This window comes from Dunckerocampus dactyliophorus, chromosome 18 (assembly GCF_027744805.1).
Source record: "Dunckerocampus dactyliophorus isolate RoL2022-P2 chromosome 18, RoL_Ddac_1.1, whole genome shotgun sequence".
NCBI classification, from domain to species: Eukaryota; Metazoa; Chordata; class Actinopteri; order Syngnathiformes; family Syngnathidae; genus Dunckerocampus; species Dunckerocampus dactyliophorus.
This window is the reverse complement of record NC_072836.1, coordinates 10,421,402-10,447,482: the sequence shown is the minus strand read 5'-3', so window position 1 is coordinate 10,447,482 and position 26,081 is coordinate 10,421,402. Positions and strand designations below refer to the sequence as shown.

Below are 26,081 nucleotides of genomic sequence, written 5' to 3'. Positions count from 1 at the left end.
AATGAATATTATTTCATTATTTCATTAAATGTTTTTAACTAGTAAATTTTGGCCTCGTCCAATGTAGCTTTTCTAGACGTAGAACCCAATGACGTGACCTGAGGATGTATTGTCTATCTCCAGCCACTATTGGCGGTATTGTTCCATTTTAATCATTGGTCAACCGCGGTGATACGAGAAGCAGAATAGCACCCGGAAGTAATAGCATCATTCAATGCCGGATACCGCATTAATTGAAGTTGTGAATGTCGGACTTTGTGAATTTTGTGTACCGGGTTGAAGAAGTATTTAATAAAGGACTATAAATTTAGGTAGGTAAGTCGGGCCATTCGTAGATAGCAAGTGTTCCTGTTGTTAGATTAGCTCGTGGCTAAGTCCTACAATATGCCCTCTAGGTTTGTGTACATAGTTCACCACATGACAGCACGAAGGCTGCAATGTTTATTAAATCCCTTGTCAGTAAATACTCTTAAATTTCGTTTGGGGTCGTCGTCTGCTGGATTTGAACATTTGTCTGTCATATCATAATTGTATTTTCACTCTAACAACTCTGAGATCCTATTGTTTTGTTTATTATTATCCTTTCTCACTATGTAATGCAACGTTTCCTTATCATGTTTCTCACCTGGGTTATTACCTCTGTCATTTGTGAATATAAACCACAAGGTAGTATTTAAAATTCCGAACAATTCATCCACATTTCTCCCAAATACCAGAAGGTCATGATCTGTTGTAATTTTTCAATTTTAACAGGTGGCAGAGGCCTTAGAGACATGGTAGGCTATGACCCCAGGGCACAGGGGGCGCCACTTACTGCAGAGGAAGCAGCCCTGGCTGGCTCAGCTGCTGGGATAGTCACCCGGGCCCTCGTCAGCCCCTTTGACGTCATTAAAATACGATTTCAGGTAATGATAAGAGAAAATATCCTTTCACCTGGATGTGTTGTGGGCATCATATTGGTGGTCATATGTTGCTGTGCAGCTGCAGATTGAGAGTTTGTCCTCTGCAAGGCCAGTGGGAAAGTACTGGGGATTATTTCAGGCGTCACGATGCATTCACACGGAGGAGGGCCTCTCTGCTTTCTGGAAGGGCCACATCCCTGCACAGCTACTTTCTATTTGCTATGGAGCAGTCCAGGTACATTATTTCTCAAGGTTTTTTTTTTTAAACTTGCCTAATGATATTTGAAAATGTGTTGGTGTGTCTGCACTCTATAGTTTGCCAGCTTTGAGTGTCTGACAAAGGTGGTCCATGACATGACGCCCTTTGACAGCCAGACATCAGGGATGCACTTCATGTGTGGAGGCTTGGCCGCCTGCTCTGCTACTGTGGTGTGTCAACCTCTGGACACGCTACGCACACGCTTTGCAGCTCAGGGCGAGCCTAAGGTGGGAAGCTGTTGCACATAATTAGAGCTGTTTTACAAAGGAGTATTATAGCAACACTAAAAAGATGAAAATACAAATAATGCTACTATATTGTGAGTTGCAATTGTAATTATACAACAGTGATGTCCAAATACAGAAAGAAATGACAGAACATTGTTTATTTATATTTTAGACGTATATTTCAAAATTTTAAATAATAATATGATGAAAAGAAGGAATCATTTAACATCATGAAGTCCTCATATTACAAGAAACAAGTTGCAGTGATGAGCGAAAGCTAGAAATATTAGAATCAAGAATAAAGATTTCATTTTAAGAGACAACAATTTAATTCAGGAAAAATCTTAAATATTTTATTATTAATATTATATAAGTTCAAGAATAATGATGATAGTATTCATTTAGCAAGAAACACTTATTTTACGGGGATAAGGTGGAACTTTCACAGAAATACAGTCATGAGATTATGGCTGAAATGTTATGAGAATAAAGTCATAATATTAACACAACTTTCGAAATAATGATGTGGAAAAATGTATTGAAAATTGTGTTGTAATTTGACACAAAAAGTAATAATTGCATTAAGTAAAATGAGATTGAAGTCATTTTGTGACAATGAGGTAACTGTAATTTTATGAGAACAAAATTGCACTTATGTGACAATAAAGCTGCGATATTACGAGAATAGTCCTAATTTTACAAGGAAAAAAAAAGTTGTAAATTAACGGGAATAAAGTTTTAATTTACGAGTAAATATTCCAAATACGAGAATAACGCTGCCATTTTACAGGAATGAAGTACAATTAAATAAAGCAATACAAATGTAATATTTTTACGGGACTGAAGTTGTAACATGACAAGCATAATGACGCAATCACGAGAAAAGAGGTGAAAGACACACTCTCCAATTAACTGGGGCATGGCGTCTATTAGAGAGGAGGCCGCTGTGTGAGGTGTATCGGGGAATGTGTTATTGCTCATTTTACATGACGTAACGTGCAGAGTGTGTGTGTTAAATGACGTAACGTCCAGAGTGTGTGTGTTAACAGATGTACAACAACCTGACACACGCCGTGTCTACAATGTGGCGCACAGAAGGAGCGCTGACGTTCTACCGCGGGCTCTCTCCCACGCTCATTGCCGTCTTTCCTTACGCCGGAATGCAGTTCTTCTTCTACAACATCTTTAAAAGAATTTTGACTCCGCCCCCCCTCACTGGTACATCAGGAGGTCAGTGCCGGTCATTTGTTGATTCATCATAAAAACTGATTGATTTCTTTACTTCGATTTAAAGTAGTTTACTGTTTTAGTTTGAATTCACATGCTTCATCAAAATGCGTAATATATCATGAATGTTTTGATCGCTCCCACCTCCCTTCTCATGCAATGGACTCTTCCATGTACTGTAACTGTGCATGTGCAGGTCATTTGATGATTTATGTATAGTTAGATTGATATTGATTTGAGTTTTTTTTCCCCAAGAAAACATAAGAAGTCTGGTCTGTGGCAGTGGAGCTGGAGTGATTAGCAAAACAATCACGTATCCATTTGACCTCTTCAAGAAAAGACTCCAGGTTGGAGGTTTTGAGGAGGCCAGAGTACAATTTGGGCAGGTGAGGTGCTCGTTCATTTACAGTACAACTTGTGCACGCACACAAAACACATTCCGCAGCTTTAATCTTTTATTGTTACCTCATATAATGAGTCAGTTAGTCAGTCCATAAGGAAGAGAGAAAAGAGAGAGAAAAATGTATTACAATAAAAGTAGAATGCTATGAAAGTGAAATATTAAGATGTTCTAATTTGACAAGAACAAATTAGAAGTATTGAGAATAACTTAACTTTACGAGAAATTGTGTAATTTTATTATAATAGGACAGTAAAGTCATGGTTATGATAATTAAGTTGAAATATTTTGAGATAAGTTGTAATTTTATGATAATAAATTACATTTAAGTAATATTATGAGAATATTCTTAATTTAATTTTATTTTTTTAACTGTAATTTAACGTGAATCAGAATATTCGTAATTTTATTGAAAAAAAATTGTAATTTAACGGGAATCAAAATATTCGTAATTTTATTGAGAAAAAAAAGTTGTAATTTAACGGGAATGAGAATCTTCTTGATTTTATTTATTTATTTTTTTTTACGTAATTTAATGGGAATAAAGTCTTAATTGACAAGCATATATTCAAAATCTGACAGTAAAGTCATCATTTTACAGGAAAAATAAATAAAACAATAAAAATTAGGGCTGTCAAAAATGATGTGTTATGATGCACATAATGTATGCATCATTATAAATGGCTTTATAATGCGTGTGTGTGTGTGTGTGTGTGTGTGTAAATAAACAGGAAGATAAAAAAAAACATGAAGTGGATATTCTTATCACTCACTTCGTAACTGTTAATTCGGATGTACAATTTGCTACATTTAAGTAAGCTGGAAAATACGCCGAAAACGAGTAAATTTACCTTAAATTACATGATGTCTTTGAATACAACTCCTCATTGCTCATAAAACACAGTTTAAAGTGTGATTCAAATGTTCTGCTATTATTAAAGAGACTAATGTTAGACAAATAGATTCGTTGACGTGTGTGGTATCTTTTAGCTTGGTTGACATATTCAGTTCATTTGGAGCTGTTAATACACACAAATATATATAAATCCTGCCCTGTCGGTAATCTTTGTTCATTACAGTAAAAATTGGTATAGTTCAGACATAGTTGCTAATGGTGATTAATCATAATTCATTGAAAAACTGATTAATCTGATTAAAATTGACATTTGACAGCCCAAATAAAAATGTATACATTTATGGGAAGAAAGTTAATTTATTAACAAGGGTAAAGTCTTCACAATATTATGGGTATAAAGTAATATTATGAGAATGTTCATAATTTTATAACAAGAGTGAAGTTCCAATTTCCAATATTTTGATTCATTTACTTTTAACATTTTAGGAGAATTTGAACAGTGTTGTCATATGAAATGCGTTTTTACATCTTTTCACTTGTGCTTTTCTTTTTTTTTTGTCCCATTTATTAAGCTTCCTAATAATTGTGCACACCTTAATATGGGTGTTAATCACTTAGGTCTCAAATGCATACAACCAAGGGCGGACTAACCATTAGGCAAACACATGAAATTGCCCAACGCTCCGAGATTTCCAGGGGCCACCAAACGTCTTTTTTTTTTTTTTTACTAAAGTTTACTGTTTTAGTCTTAACTCGTGCTTAAAATTACATCAAAATGTGTAATCCATCATGATCATATCGACCGCTCCCACATCCCTTCTCATGCATGACTATTCCATGTTATGGTGCATGTGCATATTGATTCAGGAAGACGGTAGAAAACCTGTTGGTGTGGTTTGGAGAAAAATGAAGCGGGGTTACCCCAGTGGAGCAGAAATGAGAAGGCGAGAGGAAATTTTTTATTTTTTTTATCAAAACTGCCGAAGGTATCATATCAACCTTTTTAACAGTCAACAAATGTAGACACACAACTCCAGCAGCAGCAGCACGGCTGTCAGCGTCAGCGTCAGCCGCGGAGAATGGAGTAGTTTGTAGTTCTAGAGATGAAGCTGAGAGTGACGCTGTTCATCACAAACATGTGAGTATTAAAGCAGTAAACTATATTAAATGTTGCTTCATGTTCTTGGGCCGCACGGTGGTCTAGTGGTTAGCATGTTGGCCACACAGTCACAGGGAAGACCTTGGTTCGATTCTCCCTTGGGCATTTCTGTGTGGAGTTTGCATGTTCTCCCTGTGCGTGCGTGGGTTTTCTCCGGGTACTCCGGTTTCCTCCCACATCCAAAAACATGCATGTTAGGTTAATTGATTAAAAATGTGGAGGGCCCCAATGACTGTGTTTGCTGTGGGCCCCCAAATGACTAAATAGATCTCCAATACAATACACCCCTGCATACCACCTGAGAATGCTACAAAAAATCTTCGATTATATTGTTTGCAGTTGGAAAAATGTTCCTAGATAAATCTCTTAAGTGTGACCCTCATGTGTAGGTGCGGCACTACCGAGGCCTGGTGGACTGTGTGGTCCAAATCACCAAAGAGGAGGGCGTTCAAGGCTTCTTCAAAGGCTTCTCTCCCAGCCTGCTGAAGGCCGCACTGTCAACCGGTTTCACTTTTTTCTGGTACGAGTTTTTTCTCAACATGCTACGTGACCTCAAGGACAGCCAGAGAGTAAACGGCAAAACATAGCAAAGGGACACAGGAAGTAGTCGCTCGGTGCTTTATATTGAGTTTACATACACTTAATGTGGTTTTGTCTTTTTGGTGAAAACGGCTTTAATATTTTATTAAGCGTTGTCGTGGTTTGTTTCTATTAAAGGATATCATGTAGTCATTTTAATATTGAACTGAACATTTGCACATTTAACCTCTTGACTCGTGTTTAATAATCAAAGATGTACACAACATGCGTATATTGTACGATAAATTCTGAATGCACTGCTGAGAAAAGTATATTGAAACTGCATTTTGTTATTAAAGTTTATGGTTGTTATGTAGTTTGTGTTCCGTGTGATACTTTTTTCTTCTATTTCTATTATATTCTACACAAGTAGGCTTGGAAATCAGTCCTTGTAATGCCAGCCATAAGTCAATGTGCAGTACTCAAGTCTAACAGCATGGGGCGCCAGTGTGTAAAGCTACCTCAATGAAAGAATATGACCAGAAGAAACGATCATGGCGGGAAATTATTCCAAAATAATTACAGGCATGAAATGTGATTTGAAAATTCGTTCTTATCGTTTTTCAAATTGTTTTTTTTTCCTAAGAAAGAAAAACGTGTTGCCCTTCTACCATTTTTGTGAACATTTCAACCGTTGGCATGACGTTAGGAAGTCAGCTAGCTACCGCAACCATTTATCAACTACCCTATCCTCAATAATTCATCAAAGCGAGTTGTGGTAAGTCGTTAGCGAAAAAACATACCTAAATGGCTGCTATCGTATTTATTTAAATTCATTTCATTTACATAACGTTAACTCCAGCATAAAGGCAATACAGTTTGATGTTACAACTACACATACACAGAAAGCACACAATTATGCCAAATTCATGCAAAACACTAGCAGAGTAAATAGGTAGTGTGTCCATTTAAATACACAACAGTCAGTTTAGCATGACAGCAGGATTATTATTGATAGTCCTCAACAAAATCATAAGATTGGGGGAAAATGACAAGTATTTGCATTATGTGCTTGAGGATTGTAACCAGATAGAGCTTTATTTATTTAAAGTCACACAAGTTGTTTATCCTGGATTCAAATTTCAATCTTTACTGATGCTAACTGCAGCCCAATATAGCCAATAAGATGGCAGCACTTGGTGGCCGGCTATGTGGCAGCATTCTTATTTAACATCACCATCTTGCTGCGTCCAATGGCGTATGGCAGGGGACCTTAGTTGTGCAGTTTAACAAACCTGTTCAAGGACTGAAAGCCTTTTTTTCCCTTTGCCATTCGGAGGTCATGAGTGTGAAAAAATGACATGGAAGCCCGATTTTGGCACTGATTTTGACTTTTTAAAGCTTTGATCTTCATCTTGATCATCTGATGAACAATAGTACAGTTTTCAATACATTTTTGACGATTATGTTTCTTCTTTTTTCGTGTTGTTGATGCTCCACCAGCCCAAATTGAAAATACTTGCAATTTCCCACCCGGTCTTAAGATTTTGTTTGGCAGTATATTCATAATAAAAATCATATGCCATTTACAGCTATACCGTCACCTTAGAGCCAAGTGTAGCAACCATAGTAGTCAGTGTTACAGTCACAGGCCCAACTACACTCACTCACGCCAGAAGCAAAAAAAACCACAACATGTGCATCATGTGTTTCAACCATAACATATCTGAGCATCCACACCCTGAGCTTTTTTTTAAAGGAATGTATTTTACACATAATTGGGCTAAGTGGTGCTCACTGGCTGACTTTACTGGACTTAAGGGCCACCGTGGAGTTTCCATCCCTTTTTAAGGAACAGCAAGACTTCAGGCTTGCCTGTCTGCAGGCTGTGCTGTAACACCAGCCAGTGATGCTGACAAGTCTCCTTCAGCTGGCTGGCTGATGGGGCATTATGGGATGTGCTGGGCAGGCAGGCATCCTCTGCTTTGTTGAGAGTAGAGGGCGTATACACGTTTGGGACGGCTTCTCACACGCTCTCATTCAGGCTGAGGACTGGCGTTCCAGGAGAAGAAGCTGGGAAGTTTGAAAATGGAATCCCGCCGGCCCTGCAGATCCGGCAAGGTCAAGGTCTCCGGGGCAGACTTCTTCCTGGGACGGTCCTTCGGAACAGCCAGGAACTCGGGGGCTTCGGTGGAGAGAGGGGTAGACGGGGCGCTGTTTGGGCCACTGCGGGTGTTGGATGGAAGGGGAGTCTCTGTGATGGAGATGGCTGGAGGGAAGGTGCCGATTTTGAGGTTTGTGGCTTCTTGAGTGGCACGCTCGTACTCTCTGACCTCCTCCATTGTCATGTCTGGCAGGGACGAGACAATCGGAAACGACAATGTAAAAGGAATGAAGACGCCTTACATTTTTTTAGCAAAATCCTACTAAAAACTCAGAAAACATGTTTAGTCACTTACCTATCCACTCGTCCACCCAGGCAAAGGCCTGCTTGTGTCCCAACAGAAGGACGTCTCGGATTACCTGAGAAGCATACCAAGAAAACAGTCAAAACTGCATCCTACTGGTTGTTTGAAATATTTTCATTTACTCTACAGAGATAAGATGATTCATATCAGTCGTTTTTGTTGTCATTTTTGTGTGCTTTAGGCAAGAAAGGGCTGGGACAAATGCATTTAGGACATACAGTATTAGATGAAGTATTAGCAGCGTAGCAAGAGAGAGATGGCACAGCAAGACCTGTGCCATGTGACCAAATTTTGCAGGCTGGTGATACAACATCTGACTTGTCCATCTGGTCGTGCATCACATGGGCGCGCAAACTCTGCAAGATACAAACACGTCTGTTTTATGCTGACCTTGTGTACAAACTGTTCCACGCGTGTCTGCAGGCCCCACACTTCAAACTTGACGCTGACCAGCTTGTAGGAGCACATGATGGGGTCTTGAGTGTGGATCCATCCTTCCTGCAGGAGTCCCCGGTCGGTCTTCCTTGACTTGAAGTAGCGCAAGTCCTACATGGCCGTGAGACAACACATCATCAGGTGAGATCATAGAACATGCTAAAAAATGCCACTATGGGGTCTCCTGTATTTACTTCTTGGCACATGGCTGTTGGCCACAGCAAGGAGCCGCATTTTATTCAAGAGGTCACTGGGGGCAGCTGGAAATGGGCTGCTGCAGAAACGTGGATAACACTGAAGCCAAGACAGGTGGTTGGTTGCAGGGGGTGGATGGTTAAATTACGTCATATTTACATAATTGTCCATGTTGCATATGTATTTTTTTTTTAAAGGCTTCAAAATGTTATAAGTGGAACTTTATAGTTAGCGTCATTAATCCTTTCCAGAGAGTCCGGCTGTAACCGAAATGGACACTAACAGTCAATTTGTCCCATAAATAATGTAAATCCAATTCATACGTTCCAGAAAAGAAATTTTTATAGGTTTGCAATTATAGTTTTACATGCAGAAAACAAGTCAAAATGCTGAGAAATACATATAAATGATGAATGAAAGGGACATTTTCGGTGACTTTTACCTTCATTGAAGACATGCTGTTGGCAATGTGGCAGCGAGAGCAACACGGACACAACCTTTGTGTTTTTCCATGAGTTATTTCTTGAACTCAATAGTTTCTCACCTCAAGTCTGTTTTTTTTTATCATGGCTGCAAACTAACCCAAAATTTTGTTGCAAGTGCCAACATTTTGATGACACTATTGAAAAACACGCTAACCAAGGTTCCACTGTACATTTAAAGAACATCTTTGTGATGCTGATTAGTATTTTTTCGTTATATTATGCCTTTTTTCCTCCATTTTCCCAGTGTCTCCAAGCTCTGTCTTCTTAGCACTATCACTAGCTGCACGCTTCCACACCTCGCCTATCACGGTGGTGGCAATTGCACACTTCCAGGGATTGTGGAGGTGCCATGAACGTCTGGAACTTCGCTCCCGCAGTGCGTACTTGGTCTTTCATGGCCTCTTCTACTAGTTTTACCGAGTAAATGCATGATGCAAAAATCACTTCCTGTCTTTCACTTTTAATGCAAACCGCGTGGGAATTCGGAGCGCAGTTACGGTGCATACCACCACTTAACAGCTTGCTGCAACCAAATCCATTGACTGTCGTCCAAATGTATTGGTGGCATACCGTATGCATTGGTTATGCTGCAAAAAAAAATAACTGCTTGTTAAATGATGATGACTCAAAAATGAGTACATTTGTCACCAATGTAGAAAATACATACTCCCTTTGGACACCTTTTGTGACCCAAAATAATTGACCCCCATTAATCTCACCTGCACATAACAGCATAAAACCACCAACACCTGCATCCATTTACAAGCCACGTGCACAGACAATCTGCGCAACAGGAGGGGCTCTAATTAAGAATCGTATGTGGGTTAATCAGCGTTCCCTCCAGACAAATTATACGGTTGTGCTCATTTGTCACAGGCACTCATGTTGGGATTGTGGCAGACGTGTCGTCCCCTGCAGGGAGTGCATGTGCTCTGCTTGATGTCTACATCTGCTGTCTACAGGTAAGCTTTACAGGACGACATCACTTGACACAAATGACACTTGAGTTGAAATTGAATGAAATATGGTAAATAGCTCAAACATCTATTATTAGCATCATTGCCTTTTAATATACAGTAAGGTACACAAAATGACAGTAGTTAATGAGGAATGAACCTACATAACCCTAACCACTTCTCATTAGTTAGTCATTAGTTCCTCAGTTAACTACTCTAAATGTATGTGCCCTAGTTCCTCAGTAACTACTGTACACATTAGTGCCTCATTAGTTCATTAGTTCCTCAATAACTAGTCAAGCCTTTTGTCCCTTAGTCATTATTAGCTCTCCATTAGTTCCTCAGCTAGTCAGACCTTTTGTGCCTTAGTCATTAGTTCCTCATCAGTTCCTCATTAGTTCCTCAATAACTACTCAAAATTTGTGTGCCTTAGTCATTAGTTCCTCATTAGTTCTTCATTAGTTCCTCAAACACTAGTCAAAATCTTTGTGCCTTAGTCATTAGTTCCTCATTAGTTCTGCATTAGTTAATCAGTAAGTACTGTATTTTTGTACCCATTTTTGACATCATTTTTAAACATTTTAATTGGGGGAAAGAAATAAAATTTTTTGACAGTTGGAAAATTATTGTCGTACATGAAAATATTTTGGATTTTTTATTATTTACTTTGGAAAAATAGGTTATATTTTTAATAGTGATATTTTATTTTTAATTATAACCTTGTTATCATTATGCTTTTTTGTTTGGCTGATAGAGATCACATGGTTCATACTGCCTTATAGTAAGGTGTGCTGTGTTGCTTTCAAACTCGGATGCTGTTATGTAGTAAGAGCAAAATAATAAAATATTTTGCTTTGCAAGTACCATCGTTGTTGCTATCTTCGCTTACCATCATGGTTTAGCTTTGAAAAAAATAAAATAAAATCACATTGGGCCCCCCATGGACAGCTGTGGTCACCACATCTCTAGGGCCCAACTGGCACATTAAAAGTTATTTTTATATTATTTGACTTAAAAGATACACGGAATACATGGGAAAAAATTGTTCAATACATTATTTTTAGTGCAAAATATGGTTGATTTCCATCATGTGGTCTCTACCTTACAAAACTGCAGCTGTACCATTACACCACCAGGGACTGACAGGTGAGTAGGCGAATTCAGCCTCTTTATTCTCTTATTCTGCTGTGTGTTCTCAATTACTGTCGCAATGGCGCAATGTCACACAACTCGCATTTACAGAGAATGCGCCCCCTTGTGCAAAATAACTGTGTGGGAGGTGTGTCTCTGGCTTTGAATATGTAGCATGTACTCAAATGCATTACATTAATATTTCAGCACATATAACCATATAATAAAATGTTATTAGTATTTACTCATATCATAGTTTTAAAATCAGTTTGTTAGCGGCATGAGGAATTAGTGTATGTGCATTTCAGTTTATGTATGTGTGTATTTTTCCAGCACATTCTAAATTGGGCCTGCGTTAAATTATTACATTTCCCCCAGTGTGCCGGTGGTGGTGTCAGTACTTGCCGATAATAAAACACCACTGCAGTGACTCTTTATGACCGTACACACAAATCACTTCAGGGCTTGTCCATCGTCACCAACTTCACTCCCCCTTAAACACACTCGCACATATAAACAAGCAAGTCCCTAGCCTCTCAATAGATAAATACACTAGCGCATGGTCACAAATTAAGTTAATCACTCTTGCATGTGATTCATTCTCAAAACAAATGGTAGGCGTAGTTGCAGGTGAATTAATGGCAGCATCCTTACCTCTGACTCCTTGTAGTGGCGTTCAGGGACCTCGTCGTAGGCTATGTCCACGAAACACACCTCAGTTTCCTCATCTTTAGGCTCACTGCCGAATATCTGCATATAAAGACAACCGTGTGAGGCCAGCTGGATCAATAAATGCGCTTTCGGGGGAATTGACAAATGATGTGTGGTGGCTTGCTGTGATTTCCCCAGCCACATGCTGTGTGTGTGTCTGTTTGTGTGTGTTCAAATGGCTGTGGGAGAAAAACAAATGCAGCCCAGGAAAGCAAGACTGGAAGATATTAACAGGTACAACAATATAATCATTTCCTGCTGGTTTTGAAAGTAGCGGCACAGGATATGATAGAAATAATCTGTTCCATGGTCAAATTGTGGCCATCATATAACTGTTTATTAACTGCACATGCAAAGTACAATTTTAACATTCAAGTCTAAAAATAAGTACCGGTACTGTAATAATAATAAAGTATAAGAAAACCTGGGTTTTCAACAAAAAAATTTGCCAAAATTTTGCCTGGGTTCTTGTACATTGTCTCAGTTGTAACAAACTGCTATATTTTACTTTGGCACGTTAATCTCGAGGTAGTCATAAAGATGCGGGCCGACTACTCCCAGAATTGCTGGTTTATTCAGCAATCTTGAATCACACACCCAACACCAAACCTTATGATACTTGCCTCGTTTATCGCGGTTAATTGGTTCCAGACCCGACCGTGATCAGTGAATTTTTGCCAAGTAGGAATCCTTCTTTATAAATGGAATATTTTCGTAGTTATGGCATTGAAAACCTGTTTATGATCTTCTGAATATGTTTGTTTTTAACATTAGAGCCCTATAGAAATGAAATAACACCCATGTAGTCACCTTTACATTCGTATTACCCGTTTTACGCAGTAGATATAATCAGAGAAAATAAGCTATCTATAAGACATAAATCAAACTTGTGCTCGTGTGTGTTGCAGTGAATGTGTTCCGGATGTGTGAACGATAGGAAGTGACCTCGAAAGAGAATCAGAGTTGACTTTTAGCTTGGTGTGGGTTTAGCGGTGGTCCCAACCCGCTGTACTTTCAAGTGCGTGCTGTCTACTTGCAAGAACGTGGGCAAAATTTTGGGATCCGTACGTGTTGAGTACAGCCTCAGTGCGGATTTGGGAGCACGCACACGCGACATAGCGCTTTTAGAATAGGAGGAACCGCTGCGTCGAGGCTACAGATCCGTGTGACGCGCGTGCCCTCTGCTGCCAATGAGTGCACAACGCACTACGCATAATATCGAATGCTTCTTCGCAGAAATTCACTTATCGCGGTCGGGTCTGGAACCAGTTTACCATGCTAAACAAGGAACGACTGGATTAGGATTATTATGCTATTATTTTTGTGCCTGTTGTGAGATCATTTAAACCTGCAATAAAAACCTGTTGTTCCAACGATCTAGTCTGGTGCTTGTCACCCCAAACAATTATTGACACCTAGTGACCAATGTAGAATATGACACTAACAATTTGAATGAGTCTTCTTTATGTCTGGTATTTTAAGTTCATTGAGCATTTCAATGTTTGGCAAAAATATGTACTCAACCATGAAACAGGATTTATTGACTAACATATGTTTGAAAAACCGTGAAAAGAGAGAATCTGCAAAATTCGAAAACGTGATGAGGTGAGGGATGACTGTACTACAGTATCCTGTAAGGCACATTGATTTGGCAAACTCAAATGAGAATGTTACACAAACTAGTCCATTTGCCGCATCAACAATCGTCAGTTATAGCAATACTGTCGGTTTCTAATATGCTCATCATGGCAAACGAATACACACTAAGACGAGGCTGAGGTACCAGTCCACTATTTTCTGTAGCCTTACACGTCTCCTGACAGGTCATTCAAACACACCCTCTAGTGGTAGCAGTAATGATTACATTGACAGTCTGATATAATCCAGCACTGAGAGCTCACTCTAATACACCATAATAAAGGTTGCCGCTTCCCACCATCTTCACAACAAGCCTTCATTCAATAAAAAGGTAAAAGTGATGTTAAATGTTCATTAATTCATTTCATACGTCATTTGTAATTATTTTGCATTGTTTTCTGCATACATCTCTCGTTCTCTATAACCTTTTATTATTGTTAACATTTTAGGTGTCTGGAACGGGTTACATTATGTTATGTTACATGTTATATTTTTTTATTGGAAAACGAAAACCTAGGTACCACTGTATAAAAACAAAAGATTCTCATGAAGGCAAGTCACTTTTAAACATTCCTAATGGTCACACGAGTGTAAAAAAAAAGTTGGAATTTTCAACTTTAAGCTTCAAAGCCTTCAGTGTACAGTATATTGCTTAAACGGGAAGTGAAATTGATTGCATGATCAAACCCCTGCAGTGAAAACACTATATAATTATGATGAAATAAAGTATATTATAAAAAGTGCCACCACCACTACTACTACTAATACTACTACTACTACAATAGTGCATAATATTTTGTGCAGACTCCGAATAAAGCTATAGTTTTAGGACACTTCCTATATTGTTGTTATATAGCTATAGAGGAAATGTGGAGGGCCAGTGAAAGAGACAAGAAGGTTAGTCAAATAAATATGAGACGAAAAGCGGCAGTTGTACAAATAATGAAGGCGATGAGGCGGGTGCACACTTGAGAACGGTGTGAGCCAACACTCCCACTGAAGTGTGCTACAACACTCACACTTGTTACGCTCAAAGGTTAACTTTTAGGAGGGACCATCTGTGACAGCGATAATAATTGGGATGCAACGACCCTCATTCGCCACTGGGTGGTGCTGCGTCTTCTTAAAGCAATGGGCCAGCATTGCGTAACTTGACGGGGGACGCTGTAAGCAATTTATATTAGTGAGAAGACTTTTTTTTTTTTTAAGTTTCTATTTTTACTGGACGTGTGAGGGAGCGGTGTCAATAATTAAGTGCACGTGGAGTTGAGCAGAAGCAATGATGTCCTAATGATCACAAACAGAAAGGAATGAAAGATGACATATGCAAGGGCTGCCACTCATCTTCTTCACTTTTAAAACCTGATTTATGATTAATTGATGACTGACTCCCGTTCGTCTTTCCTCAGTGTGGCGCGTCTCACACTGTCTTCAGACACTTTTACCAGCTCATGCATAAACCCACAGCAGCACCCACCTACTACCTCTTCTTAGTATTATGTATATATTTCACACTGAATTTACTAAAATATACCATATAGTTATACTTTTAAAGAAAAAGATAAGAGAAAAGCTGACATCTGAAAAAAAGATGATGGAACTGCTCTTTACTCACGTTATCATTGCTGCCTTTGTTGTCCTCATACTTGCTCTCTATATGGATGGAGAACTTGGGCAGGAAGGAGCACTATCCATGACAAACAGCAAAAAAAAAAGTGATTTGTACACACAAACACAGGGGTGAGCAAACGTTTTTGACTTGCGTGCCATATTGGGTTACAGAATTTGGCCATCAAAGAATGACATACTCACAGTGCAACAAAACAAAAAACACATCCACAGCAAGTTAACACACATATCAACTACTACTATTACGTGGGTGATAAACAAAAGCTATGTGGTAAATGCAACTGTTATTTACAAGTGTCCGCAGGGCATGTTGTTTAGTCCAGCAGCAACAACAATATGAGCTATGAACAATAAAACATTGGATATCAAAGAGTATGTTAACGCCTTTTTTTCCCTGAAGTCCTCCTCAACATATTTCACAATCAATCAAAAATGAGACAAACACAGAAAAATGTTGGGAGAGAATAGTACAGGCTACCCAGCATGCCCTGCGGCAGGACGCTATGTGTGTAATTTTGGCATGGGTATTTTGCGTAGATATTTAATTGTATGCACGCATGTGCAGTAGGTAGGTTACGTTTGTGCGTTGACATGTTGTGTTGTTTGGATCGCCTTTTTGTACAAGCTACAGATTCCATCTGACTATTTCCTGTACGACTGAAACGTGCCACAATGGCGCTGGAAGCCAGGTTGCCGGCTACAGCTTTGATGTTAAAGGGATAGTTATTTTTTGGCATGAAGTTGTATGACATCCCCACTTGGTCTCCCAAGTCCAGTTCTGGTCAGATTTCCGTGATAAGGAACATAGCGTTTTGTGACGTCTGTTTTTTTTGAGAAGGCATTTTTGTGCTGCAAATGCTTTAATCTTTTGAACGCATATTGTTTTGAGAAGCCAAACACTTTACTTAATTGTCCTCAGCAACTACACTGTAAGTGGAACTACGTTCTTCATCATATAAATCTGGACTCAGGAGACCAAGTGAGGGGTAAGTCGCTGTTATTGGACTACATTGCTGATGGGGATTTCATACAGCATCATGTCAAAAAATCAGAATTACCCTTTTAAAAGGTTTAAAAAAAAAAAGGAATTTGGAAACGCTTGGCGGGCCTGATGTTGCCTGCGGACCGCAGTTTTCCCACCCCCGCTCTAACTCATGCAGATTTATTGCCAGTGGCCACCATAGCGGCTGTCCATCACCTCTTTAACACAACGGATTGCTTACATTAACATTTGAAATGATTGCACACGCAAGGAGTGCCATAATGTTGGTTACATAAGCAAATATTAAAAAAAAAAAAACGGTGCGAATGTGCGTTAAAAGCAGAACAACACATGAGGATCAACGTGAAGAAAGAATGAGTATAACTTTCAAATTAACGCTATGTAAAAAAAAAAAAAAAGCAATCCCATGCCTGTCTATATTCAGTGACAAACTCCATCGATTGCATCAGCACACCTCTACAAAAGCCACTCAAGCTTGAATGCGTAAATGAGGCGGCACAGCCAACAAACACTTGATTGAACGAGGAGGGCTCTGTGGAGAACAGTGGAGACCCCAGCCAAGGCCAGTGCTAATAACATTCTGCACCAAAATGTAAATGGCCCATGCATGCTGTCACAATAGTATGTGTAACAAAAAAAAAAACCTAACTTTTTTTTTTTTTTCCCCTTACTGACTATAGTGGACAAAGCGGCATAGAAAATGGATGGATGGACTTAAGATAGTGGACAAGTACTCCATCTTAAGTCTAGGAACCAATCATTTGTGTGTCGTCTCATCTTAAATCAATTAACATGTTATATAGCACAACACGTTATATAGCACGGAGAGGTTGTTAGTCTTAATATGTTCACTGAGGAATGTCCTTGATTCTTTGATGCAGACTTGCAGGCAGACATTTGACTGAGATTTGGATCAACAGATGCATCTCCTGGAAGATATTATTTAATACAGATGGGCTGTCGCTATACAGACAGCACATACAAAGAAGAAAATACACAGAAAGTCACAGGAAAAATGCAATTATTGATTGGACTGTATTGATTTCACCCGGCTCCTAAATTAGGTGAAATGACTTGTGTCACGTGTGATGGTCACAGTTAAATATCAGCGCACAATCTGATGGACGAAGGCCACAGTAATGTCACACACACACACACACTTGCACTTTAGGAAAGCATATAGTGTTGTTTCGTAATACAGTACAGTCACAACATTAGGTACACCTGTACAGTCTGTTGGGAGTCTGCTTTTACAAATATAGCTAATAGCAAATTGGATCATTAGCTGGCAAAAAAAAATAACTAGGCAAGTGGTGAACCTCACCCATCTTTGCTTGTGAATGACGTTTTATACCCAATCATGGCACCCACCTGTTCCCTGTTCACCTTTGGGACGTTTCAAATAGGGTGTTTGATGAGCATTCCTCAACTTTCTCAGTCTTTTTTGCCACCTGTCCCAGCTTTTTTGGAACATGTTGCAAGCATTAAATTCCAAATGAGCTAATATTTGCAAAAAAATCAAGTTTACCAGTTTGAACATGAAATATTTTGTCTTAGTAATGTATACTGAATTGAATATAGGTTGAAAAACAATTTGCAAATCATTGTATTCTGGTTTTATTTACAATTTACACTTCATCCCAACTTCATTGGAATTGGGTTTTGTAAGACCCCCCTAGTAGTACTGTTTTAGGTTTAACATACAGTGCTTAACATTTATTTACCGTAAATTCAGGTGTATAGACGCTACTTTTTGGTATGGCTAATTTCTGGCTAAATTCTAATCTCGTGACATCTCTTTACTTCTGAACTAATTTACTTCAGGACTACTATTAATTGGTGTGAATGCGTATCACATTTACACTATTAATATTCTCAGCCGTTTTTTTTTTTTCGTTAATATTGACGCCTAACTCCTCCTTCATTTTTCATCCGATTCACACCATTCAAGCATCAAGTTGTTCAGCTCATTCGGGAATAGTATCGTACCATTTTTGTTTTTCAAAAAAGTTCCAGATTTTTCCACAATTCCCCATTTTCTGAGATTTTTTTCCCATTGAAAATGAATGGGGAGTTTTTCAAAGTTACATATTTCTCACATTTCTCAACCAATTCGGACCACCTCCAAGAAAGAATGTTCAAATCATTGGAGAATTTTTCTGCCAAAATATTTGGTATACGTCATACGGTGTGGCCCTTTTCTTTGAAAATTCTGCCAGGTACCCCTCCTAAGCTGTCTCTCACAACTAACATGCAATAGAATGAACCAGGTATACCTGACAAATCTACAAATATGTGCCAATACGGTTTTAAAATGAAAAATAAACTCTTTTCAAGTTTTCCCATAATACATTGTGTCTGAGCAACGCATTCATTGGGGCACTGCTATGATGTCAGCCTCCCTCTGGGCTCCTCTGGCTCCTACTGGTGGACAGAGGCAGCATTGCTGCACTATCCATCCATTTTCTATGCTGCTTGTCCTCCAATGAAATGCTTTGCTCAACCGAAATGCATCATGGGAAAACTTAAATGATTTTTTTCATTTTAAACTTGTATTGGCAGCACACATTTGTCTCACATTTGTATTTTATTAGTTATTAAAATGTTGTTGTTTTTTTCATTATCAACTTGTATTAGTATATGTTTGTATATTTATAACTTTTAAGTGTTAAGTTGCTGTGGGATGAGTTTAGTGTTATTTGTGACGACGACACAACAACACATGATGACACCGTGAGTCAACCTGTTATATTGAGTAGACCTCCTGCAATTCCCAATGGGTTGACAAGCTCGTCCTGAGTTTCTCAAAGCTCATGATTGGCTCCTGTCAAAGAGCTGCCTGGTCCTCACAGACTCGTGCACGCATTTTGCGACATGGACACGTGTGGCTTATACACTGGTGCGGCTTATATATGTACAAATCCGTTTTTTCTTCTAAATTTAGTGGGTGCAGCTTATACTTTAGGGTATTGAGGGTACACGTTTGTGACTGGTAAGCATCAATAAAAAATAACTACCAGTGTGTTTCACTTTTTCTTCGTTTTTCTGTGGTTATTCAGTATCACAAGGCTTTATTCATTCCAGCAATACACACAAACGCCACTTTGGACCGTCCAAGTTTTGGTATAGCTATTGTATTTGATGTCAACTGATTGTGTACCTAGTGAAGTTTCCACTGCACTGCTGTGTTTACTGACATTTGTTTTACTGGTACAGCTGTGTGTAGACATATTGAAAGTACTCACCGTGTACTCTGATCAAATCCCCAGCAGCGGTTGTCAGTATAATGGACAGAATGTGTGAAGGAGAAGAGAACAAAGCAGGAAAAACAATGTGAGTGATGTGGAGCGAAAAAGACCATTTGGAGCTGCAATATCACCTCAGTTCCATGTGAAAGCACACTGAATGAACCAACAATGTGAAGTGCACGTCACTGTGCAGCCATGTAACTGTCATGTTCTGCGTAATGAAAGTTCACCTTTTGGAGGTGTGCCAAGTGAAGTATACAAGGGATTTTTGGTGGCATTTAAAACCTCCAAGCATGGTAATGCAACCGCATCCCGGGGCCGATGTACCATACAGTGATGCTGTACTAATGTGTCCATACATATGGCATAAGCACTTTATAGTATATCGTGTTCAAAGTCACCATGCAAACATCAAATTAACTAAATTCATTTGCTTAAGACAGGGGTCTCAAACTCAATTTACCTGAGGGCCGCTGGAGATCTGGTTGTGGCTGGGCCGCATGAAGTATTGGGAATAGGGCTGGGAATCTCAGGGTACCCCACAATACGTTACGATACGCGATGCACGGCTCCCGATAATGATAATATCTCGATACAGTGATAGGGTGAAACAAAAAAATAAATACACGTCATCGTTTGTATTTTGCTGCATTCAGCTGGGATAGGCTCCAGCTTACTCGTGACCCTAATAAAGACAAGCGATACAAAAGGGGTGGAATTTTTGCAGCATATTTTAACCAGACTACAAGCAGCAATGGTACAAAAAGAACGAGGATGTTTTAGCAACATAAGTGTAGGATTGTAGTTTTGGTGTCTGAAAAACAGTAAAGCTATTTTAAACTCATTCAGAAAACACAACATCTCACGTCTCTCAAGTAGATCAATGCTATAAAGTAGAATCATATCAAAAAGAAATATGTTTTATAGTATTTGCACTACTCCTTCATATCTAGTCACGGGCCGCAAAATATGACCCGGCGCGAGTTTGAGACCCCTGACTTAAGACCTGCGTGCCATGACTTCCATCCACATACCATATCATCTCGGACAATTTCACCAAATTTGACAATGTTAAACGGCACCTGTAATAGTGTACGGGTAATAGTTCCAAGCCTTCTCTGTCACATAGAAAATCTTCGGCACCACTGCTCTGGCCCAGCTTGGCAGCTTGCTGTAACCCAGAAACAAATGCAAAGGGATTATTAGCAACAGGGTGGAAGGTAAAATATACACTAGTAATGAGACAAACAGCTGGAGTGAAAGTATCCAGCAGTGTAGATTTACCAGAGGTGCTGCAAGGCAGCCATGATGGCCTCTGCTAATGTTGATTACACCTTGCACCCTGTGGTGGAGTTTGTCATAAAAACGACACTATGGACTCTTAATGCTGAGTAGTTGCAGGCACCTCATTGGGCATACAAATTAAACACGAATGCTTACTGCGAGAAGTTGAGATGACAGAAATTGATGAGAAATGATCAAGCCTGAGGTTTTTAAAATGTAAAACTTTGCAGGCAAATGAAATAAAACAGTTGATGGGGAATGGACATTCAGAAGGAACGGCGGCTTCATTATGGAGTTCCATCACAAACAGCAATGCGGAGCCCAAATGAGCCTTGGTCCACAGACTGAAAATGTTGAAATGAATCATGCGAGGCTGGTCGGACCCAGCAAGTTGCGCACAAAGCCCTTTTGCTCTTAAATCAGTAATGGACGAGTCTTAACAGTAAAGTAGACACTTGGGCAATTCTCTCCTCAGGTCATTAGATCATTTTCCAGACAAAGCATACTGCTTATGTGCCAGAGCGAAAAAAACGTATACACTTCATCACAGTTGTTCCCAGCAGCTTACATTAAGCTGTGAGTAATGCATTTTCACAATCAGCAGTTTGATGGTATGGGTGATCATTGGTTTACGAACAAAGTTCCTTTGGTACGACACGTTCTAAGTCTAATTTTAGTCCAAGTCGGAACTCATAACTAAATTAACAAATCACTGTAGACCAGGGGTGTCAAACTTGTGCCATGGAGGGCCGAGACACTGCAGGTTTTCTTTCCAGCCAGTCACTAAAGCAGGTGATTTTAATGATCAACACCTTCAGTTTGAGGGAAGGAGCTCATCAATTAAATCACCTGCTGAAGAAACTGGTTGGAGAAAAAACCTGCAGCGTCTCGGCCCTCCAGGGCACGAGTTTGACACGTGTGCTGTAGACAGATCACACGAAGGACATAAAATACAGTCGTAAAAATACTAAATACAATAATTAAATGAAACAGTAATAAAAAAAAAGAACAAAACAACACTATGCTGCTTAGTTTTACTGTTGCTTTAATAGGAGCAGATCTTTAAGTTGCATATCACTTCTCTTTCAATATTTTTTGACCAATAATAGGCCATAGTCAACCACGAAATAGTGCTCATTTACAAATTTTTCTAAAACCGCCACAGTGTGAGGGAGCGATGTTCGAACCGCGATCTAGCGAGGGACGACACACAAAACAGCATAACACGGAACACCATAACCCGAGCACCACCTATTTGGAGTGGCTGATATCATTCCCCTTTTTCACCAAAGTAGTTTTGCAAATAAGGGAGGAGGAAGAGGAGGAGGAGGTGTGGGTACAGAACTATTTACTCTTTTTCCCCAAACTATCTCGGTTAATTTTCTTATAGATGCCTGCAGCAACAAAATATGCATGTCTCCAAATGTATTCCTGTGTGCATAGAAGCGCTTAATGGAGAAAGCATGCACACACGCACACGCACGGAGAGCCAGCAATAACATGTTAACAGGTGGTTGGTGGGAGAAGAGTCCGCCGTCTTCTTAAATTATCCAGAGTTCACATTTCTCTCTGCATGCACGCACGCACGCGCACACACCGAGTCTGTCATAGGCATTTCACTTCAAATTTCCCAAAGGCCCATTTACTTGTCATCTATGACCACAAAATCCCGCCATCTTATCCTGCCACTTTGGTGTTCTCCTTGCGGCTGCCTTTTCGTCCCTGTCCCAGCTTTTTGAAGAATTGAGTGCCTAGATGTCCGTAAAAGTACCACATTGTCCTTAATATGAACTTAAAAAAGCTTATTAAGAAAGCAGAAGCCCAGGGCAAAACCATTAAAGCAGTGTATATTGGACTGGCTGTAATATTGGGGATTTCATGTTATTCTAGAAAGCGCCTCCTGCCTCTGTATCATGGAGGTTACTCAGTGGGAGCGACTGTACAGTGCAACATCGGTTAGGTGGTTTTTCGGTTAATGTCGAAAATTTATGCCACAATTTTGCGTGCATTGTCCAGTAAGCGTACAATATGGCTTTGTTATATGGTGGTGTTAATATACTGCGTGAGTCCAGCTGTGTTCTTAATACATTTTTTTAACATCACAAAACGTCCTTCCTTGTTAGCATCCTATCAGCCAGCTAAACAAAATGGCAACCGGAAACGGAAGCCAGCTACGTTACGTTGCTCATCTATGATGATTAACTCTCAGACCTGACCATGAGAAATCAATTTCTGCAATATAGGATTCAGTGTTAATAAGTGGAATATTTTCATAGTTTATTACTTTCTAAATACTTTCTAAATATTGTTTTTAACATTATTATAGACCTGTACACATGAAAAAACACCTAGTCACCTTACAACACATATAACACATTGCGCAACTCTTAGGCTACAGGGACTTGAGACGGCCGCAAGCTAGAAAGCGAGCTAGTTAGCCTCGAATTTATTTCCTCTAAACCTAAGCCAAAAACTTACCATACCACTTCCACATGGAATGGGAGGAGAACTTATTTTCACTTTCTCATGCTTGACATCATGACGTCATGCGGTGTTGAGGTAATGTCTCAATGTTTTTTGTCATTACTGCCGCATTGCCTCACTTGTATTTCAATGTGTTTTGTCTAATAACAGACCTTATACTACCACAAAACAGGGATCATTTATTATTAACAGGGGTGTCAAATATAACGCGTTAACGGCGGTAACAAATTTGTTTGACGTAAAATTTTTTGTTGTAATTAATGCATGAGCACCAGAGCAAGCACGCCTCTGTTATGACGGCAGGCGGAAGAGCGTCCCCACACTGTCACACAGAGTCTGATGAACTTTTATATTCTTTTATCATTCTGACCCGAACACATCAACAGCAGTGAAATTCCAACACTGTATACTGTATGCATCTCCTACTCACACACGTCTCTAGTCCGTTCATCCTGAGAACGACACTTCCTCATCCTCATTACAAGAACGCGAGATGCATTCAGGGACACTTCGAACATCACAAAAATGGCTTTATAATGCGTGTGTGAAGTGGATATTCTTATCACTGACTTTGTAACTCTTAATTCGGGTGTACTATTTGCTACCTTTAAGAATGCTGGAAAATACACTGAAAACAAGTAAATACCTTAAATTACGCCATGTCTTTGAACGCAACCCCTCATTGCTCATACCACGCTTTAAAGTGTGATTCAAATGTTCTGCTACTATTAAAACAGACTAGTGTTAGACAAATACGATTTTTAGACTTAGCTTGATATCTTTTATCTTTTAGGTTGATTGATATTCAGTTCATTTGGAGCTGTTAGTACATACAAATATACTGCTCAAAAAAATTAGAGGAACACTTCGAAAACACATCAGATCTAAACTGGGAGGAGATCCCCAAGGCACCATCCGTAGTCTCATTAGAAGCATGCCCCGACGTTGTCAGGCATGCGTACAAGCACGTGGGGGCCACACAAACTACTGAGAATCATTTTGAGTTGCTACAATGACATTTTAGCAAAATGGACCAGTGTGCTGCATCATTTTTTCACTTTCATTTTTGGGGTGTCTTTGATTTCCCCCCTCTATAGGGTGATCATTTTCATTTCTATCAAATTATGTGGCATCATTTTGTTACTAAGACATCACCCTCTTATTATCAGGAAAGATACTCAAGATCATTTTTCCCCCAGTTTAGATCTGATGTGTTTTCGATGTGTTCCTTTAATTTTTTTGGGCAGTGTATATATAATCCTGTGCTGCCATTTATCTTTCTTTCAACAAAATTCAGTAAAAATGGGCATATTTCAGACATAGTTGCTAATGCTGATTAGTCTTGATGAATGAATTTAAAAACTAAATTATCTGATCAGAATTTTGAATCATTCGACAGCCCTAATTATCAAATAAATTTCCTAAAAATGCGATATAGCGAGGGAGCGATAATCGAACTGTGATGTTGCGAGGGACGACTGTATAGTTTTACATGGATAAAACACATGCAACACGAAATGCATATCAATGACAAATGAAAGGGATAAGTGAACATTTAAGGTTACTTTTACCTTCATTGAAGACATGACCGCTCCTAAAGATGAAGTGGCAGCAAGATCAACCACCAGCACCTTCCTGTTTTCAGTCACGTCAAGAATCATGTCTTCAATGAAGGTAAAACTAACCTTAAATATTGATTTATCCCTTTCGTTCATCATTTATATGTATTTATATGCATTTAGAATTGTCATATGCATGTAAAATTATAAAAACGTGTTTTGTGTTAACATTTTTGGCTTTCTGGGATTGATTAATTACATTTACATTATTTCTTACATCCGTTTTGGTTAGAGTCGGACCTGCTGGAACGAATTAATGACGCTAACCAAGGTTCCACTGTACTTCCACATGAGAAGCAAGTGTTGACATAAAATGCTAGTGCCAGGTGTTAGGTGGGATTTACTGGAGTGTGTGATGGAAAAGTCTGCTGTATCTTGTCAATACTTTTTGACATGGATTTGATAATAACTATACAACATTTGCTTAAGACAGTTACATTTCTTCTCCATCTGCAACGTTCTGTTGTTTCACAGCTGCGCCTCTGCAATCGTTTGGAAATTCAATAAGCTAAAAAAATCAATGAAGTGAACTGGAGCTTTCACTTGGATTCACCTCAGCGGTGAACTCAATGAAAAGCACACCTCTCTGAAGTATTTTGTACAAACCAATCATTTCTTTTGGAAGAGAAGACACTTGAGAATTATGGAATGCAGCATCGGATTCAGTCAATCATCTAAAGCGGTCAATTTTACACTTTGTGAAGCTTAGGAGAGCACAGGGCCCACTTGGAATGCATTGGACTGGGTCACATCAGTACACTTTATCCCTCACTCATTCCTCAAATGTTATAAACATGCTTAATGCAGCTTGCAAAGCTCATAATATCATGTACTCTACAGTGTGTAACTACCTATGCTACAGCTGTTCATTTCAGTAAGACCGCTTATAGATGTTGACATGTTGCAAGTGTCACGTCATCATATTTTCAATGCTCAAATCTCCTCTGACAGTTTCATGCTGCAGCAGCCTAATGCGGACATGTGATCAAACGCGTGTGAGGCCAGAATAGTGTAGAAGACAAAGTTGGAATTTGAGCTGTTGAATAATACACAATGCAAAACAAATGTCTCCTTTGGGAATTTAGAAACCAGAACATCCACAACAAAGGGCAGGCACTTTAAAAAAAAAAACGTAAAAAAAGTAGAAAAATAAACTACTTTGGAGAGAAGAGTGAAAGCATCCATCAAAGCCTTCAGTGCTATTTTTTTTTCATGAGGAAATTGGAGGCTCAATTGAGGAAACACC

General features: G+C 39.2%; 2 protein-coding genes across 6 annotated transcripts; one reads left to right on the top strand and one right to left on the bottom strand.

The window, feature by feature from the left end:
- The first annotated feature begins 180 nt into the window (after window positions 1-180).
- slc25a19 (solute carrier family 25 member 19) lies at window positions 181-5,934 on the top strand. 5 transcript variants are annotated; one of them, XM_054759667.1, is made up of 7 exons: window positions 181-311; window positions 754-905; window positions 982-1,137; window positions 1,218-1,388; window positions 2,438-2,618; window positions 2,871-3,001; window positions 5,420-5,934. In XM_054759667.1, the coding sequence occupies exons 2-7, from the start codon at window positions 774-776 to the stop codon at window positions 5,615-5,617; spliced, it is 969 nt and encodes a 322-aa protein (XP_054615642.1). In that variant the 5' UTR covers window positions 181-311; window positions 754-773; the 3' UTR covers window positions 5,618-5,934. The 5 variants fall into 5 exon arrangements, 4 of the variants coding, with proteins under 4 accessions (XP_054615642.1, XP_054615640.1, XP_054615641.1 ...); XR_008566758.1 differs by adding an exon at window positions 4,739-5,009 and having other exon boundaries at window positions 194-905; window positions 5,420-5,560; XM_054759668.1 differs by having other exon boundaries at window positions 195-315.
- Window positions 5,935-6,357: 423 nt separating this feature from the next.
- pitpnc1a (phosphatidylinositol transfer protein cytoplasmic 1a) lies at window positions 6,358-19,950 on the bottom strand. Its single transcript, XM_054760071.1, has 6 exons — window positions 19,912-19,950; window positions 15,184-15,255; window positions 11,874-11,969; window positions 8,408-8,563; window positions 8,009-8,072; window positions 6,358-7,899 (listed from the first exon to the last, which is right to left on the bottom strand). Exons 1-6 carry the CDS (start codon window positions 19,948-19,950, stop codon window positions 7,586-7,588), a joined length of 741 nt encoding a protein of 246 aa, XP_054616046.1. The 3' UTR covers window positions 6,358-7,585.
- Between the last annotated feature and the right edge of the window lie 6,131 nt (window positions 19,951-26,081).